General features: G+C 37.3%; 1 protein-coding gene across 1 annotated transcript in view; it reads right to left on the bottom strand.

Moving 5' to 3' along the window:
* ACER3 (alkaline ceramidase 3) overlaps window positions 1-15,867 on the bottom strand; it is a 58,960-nt gene that overhangs the window by 12,774 nt on the left and 30,319 nt on the right. Inside the window, exons 4-7 of the mRNA XM_027741085.2 lie at window positions 13,658-13,710; window positions 11,484-11,565; window positions 10,324-10,359; window positions 1,663-1,721 (exon numbers count right to left, since the gene is read on the bottom strand). Of these exons, the coding sequence (XP_027596886.1) occupies window positions 1,663-1,721; window positions 10,324-10,359; window positions 11,484-11,565; window positions 13,658-13,710 (230 nt within the window). The remainder of the gene's footprint in view (window positions 1-1,662; window positions 1,722-10,323; window positions 10,360-11,483; window positions 11,566-13,657; window positions 13,711-15,867) is intronic.

Raw genomic sequence — 15,867 nt, 5'->3', positions numbered from 1 at the left:
ACCTTCAGGCTGGCACAGCTTCTCTAGCAGAACTAATTCAAAATTAGCAGTAGTTTAGTTAAAATTTAGAAGTAGTTTAAACCTACTTCTCTCCCCATCCCAACTTTCTAACCAGTTTGCACAATATAACCAAAGGGGGGAAGTAAGTCATTGTAAGGCCCTGTTGCAATGAAGTGATCAAGCTAATCAAGAATATACACTCCAAACCCCTAAAACTGAAGCAAAAAGTAGGTGGAACTTCAGAGACAGACTTTGCTGGAGGAAAACAATGAATTATACTCTCCGCGAGAGAATGGTGATGTTATTGATAAAGACAGAAGACTAAGATATACATCAGAAACAATGGGAATGCACAGCTGTGTGTAATTTGCAGAACTAAACAAATAGCAGGCCCAAGAGTTTGTCTATACAGACAGAAAGAAATTTAATCTAAGCGACTAGAACTGTGCTAAATCCTTGAATAAGAACAAAATTAAAATGACTTGAACTTGATTCAATTTAGTTCCCCCTGGAAGTGAATTAATGTAATATCACTTCAGATCTTTAGGTTAGGATTAAAACTTCCAGTTCATGGGTTTGAAAAGTGCCTTTAAATTGATGGTTGTTTCTAAAGCTGCAACACACTATTAGCTTGTTATTTTTGCTTAATAAAACTCTGTGAACATTTTCACTTGGTCTGTCAGAATTTCTTGAGGAAAGTCAAACCACATGAACTGAAATTGCAATTGGAAGGTGATTCAGTGCATGTACTTGATCCTTGTGGGTCCCTTCCAATTCAGGATATTTAATGATGCTATGAAACTTCAAATTCCCACCTTTTGTGAAATTTTTCCTTGTGCTCCTGAACAGATATGTGTGCAACTCAAAACAAAGTTTAACAAAAAGCACACTTAGAATGATGACAGTAGAAAGAAATAAGCAATTTTCAGGAGCAGTCCCCAAATACACAAGAACACCAACAATTCACATGGCATAGACAGAAATGGACACCCATCTGAGTTCCTGAGAGCTAAAAGTATGTGTTTACTACAACACTCATTTAATTCTATTTTCTTCCCTTTTACCTACCAAATCTGTGCTCTGATGATTCTAATGCTTCTCATGTCTCCTAACACTTCTAATACCTTTTGTTTGTTACAGTTTTTATTTCAATTTCCATAACATATACCTAACTTTACCCAGCCGAAACTGTAAGAAAAACTATCATTTTACATCTTTTACATTTGAATTTTAAATACTAGAGCAGGGAAGAAGAAGAATGGAAATTACTAAGTGATGGTTCTGCTCTGCAGTCTTACTCTTACCACTCTCCAGGTATCATCATTATTTTGAACGCTAGCAATAGATTTTGCATTACCCAGCAATATGAAGACAAAAACTCCATTCCCCTTGAAGTCCCAGACTAACAGCTGAAGCCACCAGCAGGACACTTGGCAGTGAACATTGATCGTAAATGAAGAAATCTCAGTTTAGTTTATTGTTATCCCAGTGGCTTCAAAAAGTGTAAGGTGATGAGCCATTCCCTGTGAACCAAGCAGAGCCCACGAGCTAGCATTACGTACCTAGTCAAAGAAATTCTGCCACTGCCAATTTCTTACGTTAAGCCCACCAAAAAAAAGATGCAAATGTCATGTTATAATATTGAATTAAATAGTTACTTACCATAATACTATATAAACGGATCGTAGAACTATAATAGAAACTAGTGTTCCATACATGACCTGGGGAAAAAAAGAAAAAAAAAGAGATAAAATTCAGCAGTTGGATTCGAGAGACCCTATAAAACACTACAGGAGTAAAAAAAAATTGAAGCCTCTATTGTTTTTTTGATTTCTTAGTCTCAAGAAAACAGCATTCCTTCTAACTTCCTCTCAAGAAAGCCTTCCATTAAAGTTTCAAATAAAAGTATGATTCTAAACCACAGCCTTTATGCAATAACAGGAAAAGTCAGTTGCGTAAAACCAGTTTCACTGTTTCGAATCTGGAAGCAAACACTAGATGGCACTCGTAAACCATTCTGAAATCAAAAATGGTAACTAACTCCTGTCATCTCTTTGTCTCTGCATTTTAGCTCAGGATTCTGTAAGCATCAGCTAAAATCACTTTTGAAAGCTGTACTTCTTTCACTGATATCTAATAATATTTTTTCCTGAAAGTAAACACCTGAATAGACTTTGCAGTATGCCCACACTGAACAACAATATAGAAGAAACTTTCCAGGAAGCATTTCAAACAACTATTACAGATTGTTGGGATTCAATTTAATTATACAGTGGGAAGGCTGTATGCTCTGAAGATCTATGAGGAAAATCTGGCTCACTGCAGGCTTGATGAACTTGCATGCAATTGCCTGACATATATAAAAAGTCAAAGTAATCATTTATTTTCTGCCTCGTGATCTTTAAATCACTGGTTTTTATTCACAAACTTAGGATCCATGTAACACCATCTCCAAGATGTAAAGACTAAAGGAAAGGAAAAATGTGGTCAGTCATGCCTAGGAATTGATGCAGAAGCCAGTGCAGCAGGCAGGATTTTTAGACACTAATGACATTCAATTACTCTCTATACTTTTTATTCTGAACACTGTTTTCCTCCTGCCAAAAGGCCGTTTGTTCCAAGCAGCTGTGCCTTGCTCTTTGCCTCTCTCCAGTGGCCCACAAGCCCCTCGCTATTTTTTTCTTACTTGTTCCCTGACTTAACTAGGAGCAAAATGGGAAAGGTTAACTCCTATCTAATGCTGCGTGAAAGACAAAAATGACAAAGCTTTGCTGTCTATTCTGAAAAGCCACTAAACCTCACAGAAATGTGTCTACAAACCAGTGTCCTTACCATGTTTTACTGACCTCCTGACACTTTCTTCTTCTAAACTATGTTGCCTTCGAGACAAGGACTGGCTCTTACTTTGCCGTTACTGGGGCAGTCAGATACTACTATCCTGTAAGCATATGCACGCATCTAGTCATCTGACATAAAATAGGTAGCTGTAATACTGCAAAGTGAAGTATTCAAAAGTCTATAAAGGCAAATTTGCCAACTCCTTTTAGCTTTAAGGATGAGGTTAGTAGTACACACCATATGTGCATATGTGCATATCTATCAAACAAGACAGACAACAGAGCCCTTACGTTTGACAACAGGTAAAAGTAAACTTCAATATTGACTATTCAAAGTTATTCAGTACAGCAGCTCTTCATATGCATTCAGAGTGAGATTGAAGAACTTCAGTAAATAAATTACTATTACTGTGTGTTCTGCTCTGTGGGCTAATTGGTTCTGGCTTGTACTTTATACAAAACTGTTAATTCCAGTCCCCTTGTTGGGGTACAGCACATAAATCAGGAAATAAAGAAAACCAACAAAACCTGCTAGACACAGCCCAAGTATCAAGTGCCTATCAGTCCCAAGCTAAAGGTAGAAAGGAGAGTGCTCAGGTGAGCTAGGTGCTGCATGCTGGTACAATTCTTCATTGCTGATATTTGGCCTAAAAAGACCCCACCATATAACAAATACAGACTAAATGTAAAACGTTAACAACATTTACTTTACCAGCCTCATGTAAAACAGCCTGTTTCTTTTTTTTCCTAATCAAATCCAGTAATTTATTCTAAGAGAGGGATGGCACATAGGAAGATGGTAGTCGTAGAAAGGCTCCTCTAGAATCCAGATTACAGTTTGATGCCCTTTCTTTGCTGATCTCCTCCTTCTTACAATTTTCATTGCTAAAACACTCCTCTGCAGCAGACATATGGGAAAAATCTATCCATGAAGAGAAATTTCTGTCATACACATTAGGAGTGTGACCCCCTTTATGCTTGTACCCAAATTGCTCTTGGATTCTTTGTACAAGGAGTTAAACAGTGTCAGACTATGCCCAGAGAAACAGATCTTACAAGCAGCCCAAAGTCCAGGTAAAATGCTATTTTTTGAGCAGTTGCTAAAAGTGGGAAAGAGGAAAAGCTAAGAAAAGCTTTCTTTGTAGAGCTTCCGGCTTGGTATTTCCTACTGAACTGCTTAATGGCTTGCAGAAGAGGACAGTCTTAATGGAGGGAGGAAGGGAAAAAAAAATAAAAAGAACTTTGCAGTGACTGACGAAAAATATGCCCACAGCTGACAGTTCAATTTCTTGTCTTTTCCGCTCCCCCACCCAACCAGGTTGTTAGCAGTAAAACACATTTGTGTTTAAAAGCCTGTGAAAGACTGGAACAACAAACTGTTCTGCTCTGCACGCTCCAATCCTCCACGCTGAAGGTGAGCACTGAGAGGGTGTTGCTGTGATATGCAGAGACTGTAGCTGCATGTTTTGCTACAGCTCTTTCTTACTAGACGGCTATACACCAAGCTGCATAATTCAGTTTGTACTCCAGGGAGCAGTGCTTACTTTATCTCCTTTACCAACTATGGATTTACTATTTTCATCATGGTAAAAATTTGTTAGGTATAATCCATCCACCCAAAGAAGGATAAAGTACAATATTAAAAAAAAAAACAAACTACCTTAATCAAGTTAACTCAAATTTTTCCATTCCTTTAGCTCCCTTTGTTCTTCTTCTTTAACTAACACATCACTTAAGTGACAGATGAAAACCCAAGCAAGTTTTCTGCTCTTTTATCTCACAGTGTCTTTAAACTGTAAGCCAAAGAACATTCTTGTACTGCAATTGAAACAAAAGGAAACAGCGGAATCTTACCACCTTTTGTTATCACTAGACAGTTCCTTCTTTGCTGTTTCAGATGCAAATAAACCTGCACATATTTCAGCTTTGAAGCCCGTATCTTTGCAGTTGGGGAAAAACCCAAAGTTTGGATTACCTGAAAAGAAGGCCAAACATGAAGAACATCCTTCTAATTCGCAAATGGGAAGTAGGCACTTCAGGGCTCTATGTCTGGCAGCACTTTTGATGTGGAGGCAGTTAAGCAAATCATATAGATTCACTTATGGAAGTCAGAAGCAAAGCTGGTACTCCACACTGAGAGGGGGGAGCACACAAAACTGGTTCTTCATCTACCCTTCTAGTACAGAAAGCAGAAATAGCCTGCTATTTCCATTTCTCTGTTTCCTTTGCTCCTGGCCTTCTGCCCATCCTTGGTTAATAAATTCGATTTATCAGCCTCAAATATTAGTATACACATTGGGAACAGCACTGAGAGATTCTAGGTTCTTGGCAACCACTACTTATCTATTAATACACCAACCAGCTATCAAAAGATAGTTAGCCTAAGTACTTGAACTCAGAAACTGTATTTGGAATTTGCAACAAAGAAAACTGACTTCTACATGTTTCTGGATTTCTGGAAAAGAAATTTGAGCCAAGAGAAAAAGAAGGACCATCCCCAAGATGATGCTGAAACATTGAGTAACTCAGCACAGTTACATGTTGCCTTGACAGGTCTTGAATGAACTAATTCAGATTCACTTGGTTGGGCCCTGTTCAGATGCATGATCATCATCATGGCTAGGCTTCGTGAATGAAGATTTGGGGAGGGCTCTACCCACATTTGTTACAAGTGTGCTGGTGGCTAAAAAGGCCAATACGAGATAGACAAGACCAGTTGCAAAAGGCACAGCAGAAAGACTCCTTAGGTGATAAATTCTGCAAGACACGGTTCTTTCTGCGTTGTCTTTTCTCCTCGAGAGTGATCCTGCGTGCGTTCTCAAAAGCATCAGCAGCGTTATAGATGGTGTGTCTCCAGACCTCCCGATTTGAGGCTAGAATAGACCAGTTATGGTGATCAATATGGCCGAGGCTGAGATGTTGTTTCAGGAAGTCCTTGTATCTTCTCTTCACGGATCCTCTCTTGCGGCAGCCAGTGGCAAGTTCACCATAAAGCAAGATCTTAGAGAGGCAGTGGTCCTTCATCCTTGAGACGTGCCCTGCCCAGCACAGCTGTGTTCTCAGCAACATGGCCTCTATACTTGTGACTGCTGCTTGTTCTAGAACAGACATATTAGTCACATAATCTGACCAGTGGATGTTTAGGATTGTACGGAGACAGCGTTGATGGAAGCGTTCTAGGAGTCACAGGTGGTGGCGGTAGATGACCCATGATTCGGATCCATATAAAAGAGTCTCTCTCTCCTCTACTCTACTACTCAGATGCATGAACATGATGGCAAAATGACACACAAGTCAGAAGACACTGCTGTAGAGCTTCTGGGACGCTGCCTGTCACAGTGAACCAAGCTTCCCCTTCAATGACTTGCAGAACTGAACCTTTGGAGAGTTAGAATATCCCTCCTCATTCCCTAAGCTACTGTGCAGGTAAAAGCACTAGCCAGAATGAAAGACGTACTTGCTTTCTGGAAGACATCCGCAAATGGTCTGTGTAACAGTGAAATATCACTCAAGTCAGTTTTATATGTGGTCTTCAACAGGACAACAACAAAACAGAAAAAGCTCTGTGGTGAAGACATGCCTGAAAAGGTCATTTTTATCAGATGCTTGGCAACCTGAACATACAGAAAGTAAGAACACATTCCCTTAAAAGGCACAATATATTTAGCCACAAGCCTACAACTAAATGTTGCCTTAGCAGCCAGAAGGACTCTGGAGAGCTGGAAGACAAAGAGTGGGTACACTCAGATTCCCCAGAATGGGGAGTCCTGTAAGTCTGAACAAGTTGTGTCCTGATATAACATATTCTTCACGCAGTTTCAATCTCCCCTATGTACTTCTACAGATATATTTCATTGTGATTTCACTTTTTTCTTAGTACTTGTGTATTTAAAACACCCATAGAGAAAAATGTTACTAATTTTTTTATCAAGGCAAATGAAGTACCTTTTCCTGCTTTAGTCTCTCTCTCTTACTCAGTCACCTTAATTGGTAAATCTAATACTTATATTTTACTTCTATCAAAAGTAAAAAAAATCACTGTTCATGTTATTGTGCTGTGATCAGTAAACATCCAGGCACTCCCTCTCCTCCTTTGGTAATCTGTTGAGCAGTTTAGAAGAAGTACGGTTGGTATTTGTCCAACAGCGCATCTCTTCAATTTTGAACCAGTTGTCATCCTAGTCCTCAAGTCTCCCAGTTATCTCTTCATCTCCTCCACTGTACCCAGTGATGCCTCTGAACTTTGTATCATCACAAATACCATCAGTACACTACTCTTTTTCCTGCTATGGGTTGTTAAAAAAACCTCCCAAAACAGTCCCACTACTTATCCTAAGAAAATCCAGGCTTTTCATCATCTCCTTTAATTATTTTTCACTAGTCACTCCCTTACCCTATTCACAATTCTCATAATAATCTAATTCTCCAGCTTGCTTAGTTTCTCATGGGACACCACAACTACATTCTGAAATGTCTATTTTTTTCATCACATTTCCTAATGTAGAAGAAACAGCTATTTAATCTCATTTTCCATTTACCTTTTAATTATTTGTTTGCAAAAATTTGCTTCAAACTCTTGCAGCAGACGACTATGCAAATAAAATAGGTTTTTAGATCTATTTTATTATTCATGTAACTTGGCTCACTAGCTGAATGAGGTTTTTCACTGCTACAAGTGCAAACGCATAGTCAGCATACGATATGCGGCAAGCAAACAAATTAGGACGGAAGACAATGCTTTGTAGGTGACAGCTTTCTAGACCTCATCATATTAGAAAGAAGGCTACTTACTGTAAGACTTGACTTGAAAAGTTTAACTGTTAAGGTAATTTTGTCTGCTTCCAGGGCTGTCTTATATTTGTGTGTCTGTGGATCACTCTATACTAGCAGCTGGTCTTCCCCAACCCCTCTTCTTGTATAAGCACTAATCTACATGTGGTAAACAGGGATGAACAACTAATCTGATTTAAAACTAATTCCGAGGAGAATTAGTTGTTGATTTGAACCTGAACCTCAAGTCAAATTGCCATCAGAGAGTAAATTTGTGTGCCAGATGGAAAAGAGGGGAGAGGCACAGCTGTTTCCTGTGACAATGATGCTGGCTTAAAAACAACTAGGCAACTGCAATGTAGGGTTGTTTAGCACCTTGAAAATTAGGTGATAATAGTGCTCTAGCCTGAGCAATTTGAACATAAACAAGACATTATACACTGGTAAAGGCCAAGGGTACCTTTCATTTAATTGATGAGGCGGCAAAAAAAACTAGTTCAGTTGTCAGGCAGGAAGATGTTTACTTCCTTCTAATGATGTGCTGCCTCCAACTGCCCAAAACATGCATCTCATCACTCCCATGGTTAAAGCACTAAGACCCTTAAAGATCTCCAATATGTGGATGGAGAAAAAGAAATTGGTCTATGTTGCCATGTGCCATGGATAACAAACTGAAATCACCATTGTGCCTTGCTGGCAGTCAGCAACTTATGAGCCTAAATTGGGAAGACAAGTAGAAAGTAATTTGCAGAAAACTGAGGCTTGGATCCCGGTTGCTACATATAATACGATCCTTTTCCATTCTTACTGCTTTTCTTTCATGGAAAAAAACACCCAAACTGAAACAATGAACAATATTAGGTTGTCCATGCAGTTATTCCCCTTTTTGCAAGCCTGACGAATTATGATAATCACAGACAAACACTTAGAGGAATCAAATGTTGCTTTATCTCCTGATGCTGCTTTCTAACACAGTTAGGGACCAAGACCGTGTTTTAAACAATGATTGCATGAGCATATTTAACTGTATTTCAAGTCCATGTGGCCCATTCAGTTGGAAAATGCTTACTGAAATGATTTTACTTTTTTTTAATGCACTCTAAAGTAATGGACAAGTATTAAGAAAATAACTTTGCTTTGTTGTGCAGTCAGAGAAACATTTCCTCAGGATTTACAACATATTTGGCAAAAACTGTGAAAAAATGAGTACAGTACTTGAACATTTGGAATTCGGCCATAACTGTATGTTCTCCATAGAAATCAATTTGCAAAGAATTGTTGTAAAATGTCCAGCACTTTCATTGGCCCAAATATTTTCTACATGGATTCCTTGTGTATAAATTATAACAAAGAATTCATACTTTGAACCTAGGAAAAATCAGATGCAAAAAAATTAAAGGTCTGGGGCAACAGTTTAAAGTTTCCATATTTCCTTCTTTCCCAACAAGTCACAATATCTATTGTCTTAGTATTTGTGACATGGGACAATATCTATGCCAAATGCATCAAACTGGAATATAGTGAGGCTGTGACATATTTATTGCAATAAATGTAGGTTGGGTAAATAAATGATTAAAGAGATAAAAGTTCATAATAAATAAATAAGTAAATAGTAAACAAAATTAATCTAAGTCACTTCATTCAAAACTAGTTATGATCAGCTGAGTAAAAACACCAGAAATTGCTATTTTCATCCCAGTCAGCATCTTCCTGCTGGAAATGTAAGTAGGGGGAAAAATGGGAAGGATTTAATTAACATTATAAAAAAACCCCACCCTGCAAGTTTCTCTTGTATTTACAGGTACAGCAACAATTCATGTTTCTAGGAGAGATTATCTGGAGCAGCTGAGAATGTATTCTGTTGATCAGCGCTCCTGTGATCAGGAGCCACGTATCATTTTTACAACTGCTGATGCAGCAGGCACATTTTGACAAGCAATGGCACTACCAATTTTAAATATTAAGGCTTTAAAGCTCTGTCCTGCAAAGAGCTCAGTGCCTTCTGCTTGGCAATTTTTCAGCTGTTACTCCTAATCAAAAAATCATAAATGAGGGAAAACTACCTGTGGCATACAGAAATGAGCATCTTTTCTAACCTCCTGTGAAGAGGAAAGCGATACAGTCCAATCCCCACAGGCAGAGGATGCATATTAATACTCCTGAGCTGCTACAAAAGGAGCCTGTACCAAACATGCCATTAAGCCTGTACAAACCAGTCTGCTAAATAACCCTAGAAGGCATTCTGTATTTAAATTCACCTTGAATTTACTCTAAGTAAAGTCAAGTAGTTAAAAAACTCAATCAACTAATATGTTAAAGCAGAGAGAAGAACATAGTTCTAAGTCACACAGGCCATGTTATGATGCAAGGTCATAGTTTCAAAGCAGCTACTAAAGGAAAAAAGCAGAAAAGGATTTCTTAAGCTCTCCCTCTCACACACACCTTAGGGACACCTTGTTATGTTTGCCTCTGACGAAAACCAACAGAAATATTAGGTCAAATGCTAAAACAGAACATGCATTAAACCATTCAATTTTTTCAGCTCATTAAGTGAGAGGATGGCAACATGACAGACAGCAACATATTCAAAGAAAAAGCAAAAGGCAAATTGTTCTTCCCTTTTATCTTCCTTCCAGCTATAAAATACTATAAAACATTCCACTAAAACATCATAATTAAAAAACAAGATTAGCTGCTCCAACAAAGCAAGATTTACCTGATGGAATACAGGCTCTTTCAAATTTAAGTAAACCTGGAAAGATTAAAACAAGAGAAATAATTTGCAACACAGAATGACTGTAACATTATTTATCTAAATATTGCCAAGACTTGTTCTGTTAGAATCAAGCCATAAGTGTCTATCCATGCACCATTAAAGTTGATTAAACATTTGAAGTTTCCTCTGGCAATACCTGAGGTTTTAACTGTGGAATTATTTTAAATTAAGAAGCACAAACAGAAACATTAACACCTAACATTAGGCTTCTCATTTAATAGAGTTGCAGCACATACAAAACCAATTAAGATGCTGAAATTACCAGACACGTTCTTAAAATGCATTGCAAGAAGAAAAAGTACTCTATTTTGATTTGCTATTACTAATGTTTTAGACAATAATTTAACATTTCAATTAATTTTACAAAAAGCTAGTAGTTCTTTCTTTTGTTAATTAAGGTAATTTAATTTATGCTCTTAAATAGAGAAAGGCACTAGACCTCAGGCATAACATGCCACAGGTGTAAAAAATTGTAGAAGAAACAGAAGAGAACAGGGTAGAATTTTGATAGCTGAAGATGACTTACAATATTACTTATTTTCTTTAAGAAATGGCTATCAACAGAAATTACGAAGGAAATTCCATCTGTGGTTGACAGCACAAAACTAAGTTTATTCATAAAGGGAGAACACTGCGCTGTGTTTTGAGCTGTGACACAAAAAAAACCCAGAAGAATTTTAACTAACAGCTGAATTCTTTTCTTATTCTGGCTGTTTTAAAACACCAGTCAATATCCTGGACTGAGTATCACAGTTCACTTTCTGAAGCCTGTTGAACAGGATGATTCTTATTTCTATAGATGAATTCCAGTGAGAGAAGGTGAGGAATGCAGCTTGTCCAAGGCCTCATAACAAATCAACAGTGACTATTTTTCTTACATTCCTATTCTAGCAACTGGATTATTGCTTTTCCCCTTCATTTATTCTATACAGTGGTTTAGATAGAAAGGTGGCCAGCACATCATTTTCCCAACAAAAGAATAATTTGTCTTTCTTGACTGGAAGTGACAGAGATTCAGTATTGCCTCTATAATGTTCCTTTGCTAGCAGGAAAATTGTCAACCTACAGGTGAAAATGCCATATTAGAAAAAGTTACTTACTATGCTGACTACAAAGCTGTATGTTATTAAAAAGAAAAGCAGCGGATAATTGACTGTGTTCTTGTACTTGAAACATTCGTACCTGGAAGAGAACATAAAGGAGAGTAATAACATTCATCACTTACCATATAAAGGATGCATTTTTCAAGGTATATTATCACAAAACTTGGGAGCAAATTGATCCTAATGGGTCTTAGACCCTTCAAGAAATTGTAACTCTTCCAACAAGGAGGTATTATTTTAATAGAAAAATTCATACTTCTACCAATAAATGTTTTTTTAAAAACATTTATAGTGCAAAAAAACCCCAACACCAATAAGCATATACAAAAAAAGTAACACCCTCTAAGAAAAGAGTTTGTAAAACAGAAGTGTTTTCAGGAGGTGCTTAAAGGGTGATAATGGATGTCAAATTAGAAGTTAGTCTGAAATGCAATACAGCCGTCAAAAAACATTACATCTGTGAGCTAAAGGCAGTGGAAAAAGGACTGCCTTGCAAAACAGTGAACTCCAGAGATATGTTAAAATGCAGATTGTTTGTCTTCACTACAGTCACAGTACAGTAAATTTGCTAGATTGGGTACTGGTAGAAGTGGAAGGTAAATAGCTAACTGCTCCCAGTATGTAAAACAATCAATTAAAATTAGCTTCACAATCTCTGCACCGTGCCTCAGTCTCCGTTGTGATGGAAATACACACACATTGCAGACCACACATCCATCAGAAATAAAGGTCCAAAATATCTGAACAAAGATGAACTTCGAGAAGCCCATCATCATTAGGGTTGGAGGAAGTTGTCTATAGAACTCCAAGTCACATCTGTTTAGTTTATTTGTTTATAAACTTTCAGAAACAGACACATTCATGAATGAACAAAAGGAAACAAAAACATATCTGGGGAAAAAAAAATCTAAAGGCAGCACAACGTGCTACATTGTAAAATGGCTTGCTGAAGTAATTACACAGCTTAAGAGTCAGCAGGACTGAATGACGTATTAGGAAATGTCCTGTGCAGAACCACCTGCAATCTGCCTTCAAGAAAACCAAAACGATTATTAAAAGCCTCCTAAACTACACATTAGCTCATTCTTTTGAACATTTTAATTGCTACCAAGCTTATATATACAGAATCTTATTAGAGCTATAAATGCAGTGACAGGCTTCAGCGCTTTTGAAGATAATATAGTAACCACTGCACACACAAAAAAAATATTTTTTCAGACAGATTTTTATAGCCACTTCTCATGCTTTTTCCCAATCACATTCAAATCAGGCAAAAGAAATGCAAAGGCAGTTTCAAGGAGATAGGGAGCTACAATGGAAATATTTCCGCTAAGAGAGGCATTAGGATTCTGGTCCTGAGTTTGTACAAATCATACTAATGTATGAATCACAAATTGAGGGTTATTTCCACAGACAGAGGTTTAGTCCTTGAGCACCCCGACTCCATTGCAAACTGGTAATCTTTCAAAAGCAAAAAGACTTTTTTCCTCTCTTTTTGTCTGCAACAAGTTGATTTATCATTTACATTTTCCAAGTGACAGAATAAATCATGTTAAATCCAGGCCTTGCAGCAACAGGCAAGTAAAAGCCAACTTAGGGTATCTTCACAGTTGTCAAATGTTACGTTGCTCCCAAAATTAAATGGTTGAAAACATCCTGGCATTGCATTAAGCTGTCACACATGTTCCAAAACACTCTCCACAAAATATGCATTTAACTCTTCATAAAATCTTTTCTTTAATTTTCCAGATGAGTGGAAAGCAGGTTTAGCCAGAAACCTGAAGTGTTTTGAGTCAGACTACATCATAGAAATCCAGCTCCAATAAATTATAATGTTGCTAATTTTGTAGGTGTTACTGAAGTTGATTTTATTATGTCTGCTGTTTTTATACCAAGTAGCACTGAGCTCTGATTGTACACTACACTAAATCTTTAATAGAAGTGGGGTTTTTTCCTGCTAAAAAACACTGGTAAAATATATCTAAATTAGCAAAAACTAGGACTAATGGCAGCCTACTGCTCCAATGTCATAGTGCTGTGCAAAACCAGACCTCACCAAAAGCAGTAGAAGCTTCATCTCACTATACACTAAATTTGGCTTCAGAGACTGCACATTTCAAAAGTTAACATTTCATAAATATTCGGGGAAAAAGAAATTAGCAAATACTTACAGGCAGTAGACAAACACACAACAACTGTATATCATTGGCAGTTCATCCAACAGCTATAAAAAACAAAGACATTAAAATATGAAAACTACTTTTAAATCACAAGCTTGTGTAAGTTAATTAAGGAGAGGTAAGTCTTCAGTAAACATGAGTTTTTAAGTCACTTGGATATCCACCTTCTTAACTGTACTTTAAGATGTAGCAGTGTCAAACCCTATTCAACTACCAAAAGCTGCTGTGCTAACCAGTTATTACTCTGACTCTTTTGAATATTACTTTTCATAAAAGCCCACATCTTCAAAGAATCTTGCTATATGCTGCTCATACCTTTTAAAAAATTTGTAAGAATTAGTTTTGAAAAGTCAGATTGAATAAGACCATCCCATCTATAGCCTTACAGTCAGTAGCATCTTCTTCACAGAGAAACTGAAAAGAATTTTTTTCATAGCATAAAATACAACTTTAGCCCATTAGGATGAGCAATGTGCTTGCACGTTTACTTCCTAATTTTAGAAATTTCTTACATTGTTTTAATTCAGAGACAGAAATTTTTGTTTGTTTGATGTGGGGTTCTTGTTCTTTTTGTTGTGGGGTTCTTGTGGTGTGTTTTGTTGGGTTTCCTTCCCCCTCTCAGATTATGACTGCATAAAAAGACTCACGTGTTACAGCTAAATCAGTTATTTTTCTGAGAACTTGCCACATTAATAGAATGGAATTAAAATAGTAATCACAAGATAGTTGATTTCTCAAGAACTGGTACACTCAAAATTGCCATTTATCATTAGAAGGAAAAAAATCATAGTACCATTTTCTTCTAAAACTTTTCTCATCAAAGAACTTTAACGAATTTTTGCTTGTAAACATATAGCTAAACTTACCTCCTCTTAGGAAGGACTGAAAATCACGAAAATGAAAAAGCACACAAATGGATCAATGAAGATCCACAGCCTCTGATTTCTAATATGTTAAGCAAACATTAATAGTTAGGCCTTTTAGAACTTGATTCATTACTAAGAAAAACAAGAACTAGATGCAAAAAAGATTTTGATCTTTCTCCATCATCACTCTGAAAATTCTTGATGGTTATGCCTGTACAGAAATTGCTTTCCTACTACTGATACAGGGTCCCTGACAAGCTCAAAACCATGTTTTTTTGAATAATGAGACACATTAAGAGCAATAGCAGCTTACGCAAACCCTGTTATAAAGCCAGCCTGATTCTTCTTGGTTTGGGACAATTTTTCTAACTGTGCAGTCAAAAATGACATTTTAGTTTTGAAATTTCATACTGGGTTAAATCTAATTCTTTACAGAAGGAGAGGGATGTATTATCCTAAGTGCTTGCTGTGGTTTTAGTCACAGAAAGTTCAGGAAATGTTTCACAATGCTGCTAAACGTTTCTGCTGACCAGGTGCTACTGAAAGGGCAAGCCTTGCTTCTTCACCCACACTCCCGCTGCTTCTCTCCAGTGAGCCAGGTCCAACATCTGAGCCAGCACACAACTAACCTCGTAGAAGAAGGTTTAAATCCCTGCACCTGTGCTTTATAGGGTCAGGGACCACAAGAGGTAGCACAAAGACAGTATCAGGAACACTGACAGCAGCTGAAGCTAACAGGTGTGTTAGGCGGCACTTTGCCATCACATTAGTCTATCTTTGCTGTGATGCCTTGGAGGGGAAAAAATAGAAGAAATAGCTGAATTCAGCTTTATAGTAATAGTATTTTATAAAATTGGTGATGTGCTTTTTCAAGCCTGGCAGGAATTAGCTGCATGATTAATTCACATGGCTGTTAAAGACTGTGAGTCATTTAACACCTCATAAAAGATAAAAGTGGGGGAAGAACAAGAAATGGAAAGAACATGGAAAATTTTTCAAATTTGGATGGCTGATTACACTTTTAAGTTCATATGCTGGCAACATCTCAGAGAAATTACAGTAAGAACAAAGAGCTTCTCAAAACATCTTAGTTAGAATTTGCATGCAGAAGACAATGGCTTCTGTATCCAAAGGAATTAATGCTTCTAGAATGCCAAAGGCATGTCTGGACAATGAAGAACCACGGAAAGAAGGAAACTCGGTGAGTTGATTTCACTGGTTAAATACGCATTTCGGATTCTTGAGGAATGCACAATCATGCAGCTCCCATAAAAACAAGAGAAAAAGGGGGGATTGCTTTAGAACTATTCTGAACAATTGCTTTCAAGAACAGAG

Source organism: Pipra filicauda, unplaced genomic scaffold (genome assembly GCF_003945595.2).
Source record: "Pipra filicauda isolate LSUMZ 115617 unplaced genomic scaffold, ASM394559v2 scaffold183_size1465899_pilon, whole genome shotgun sequence".
Classification (NCBI taxonomy): domain Eukaryota; kingdom Metazoa; phylum Chordata; class Aves; order Passeriformes; family Pipridae; genus Pipra; species Pipra filicauda.
The sequence above is the reverse complement of the archived record's forward strand: the minus strand, read 5'-3'. Positions and strand labels throughout refer to the sequence as shown.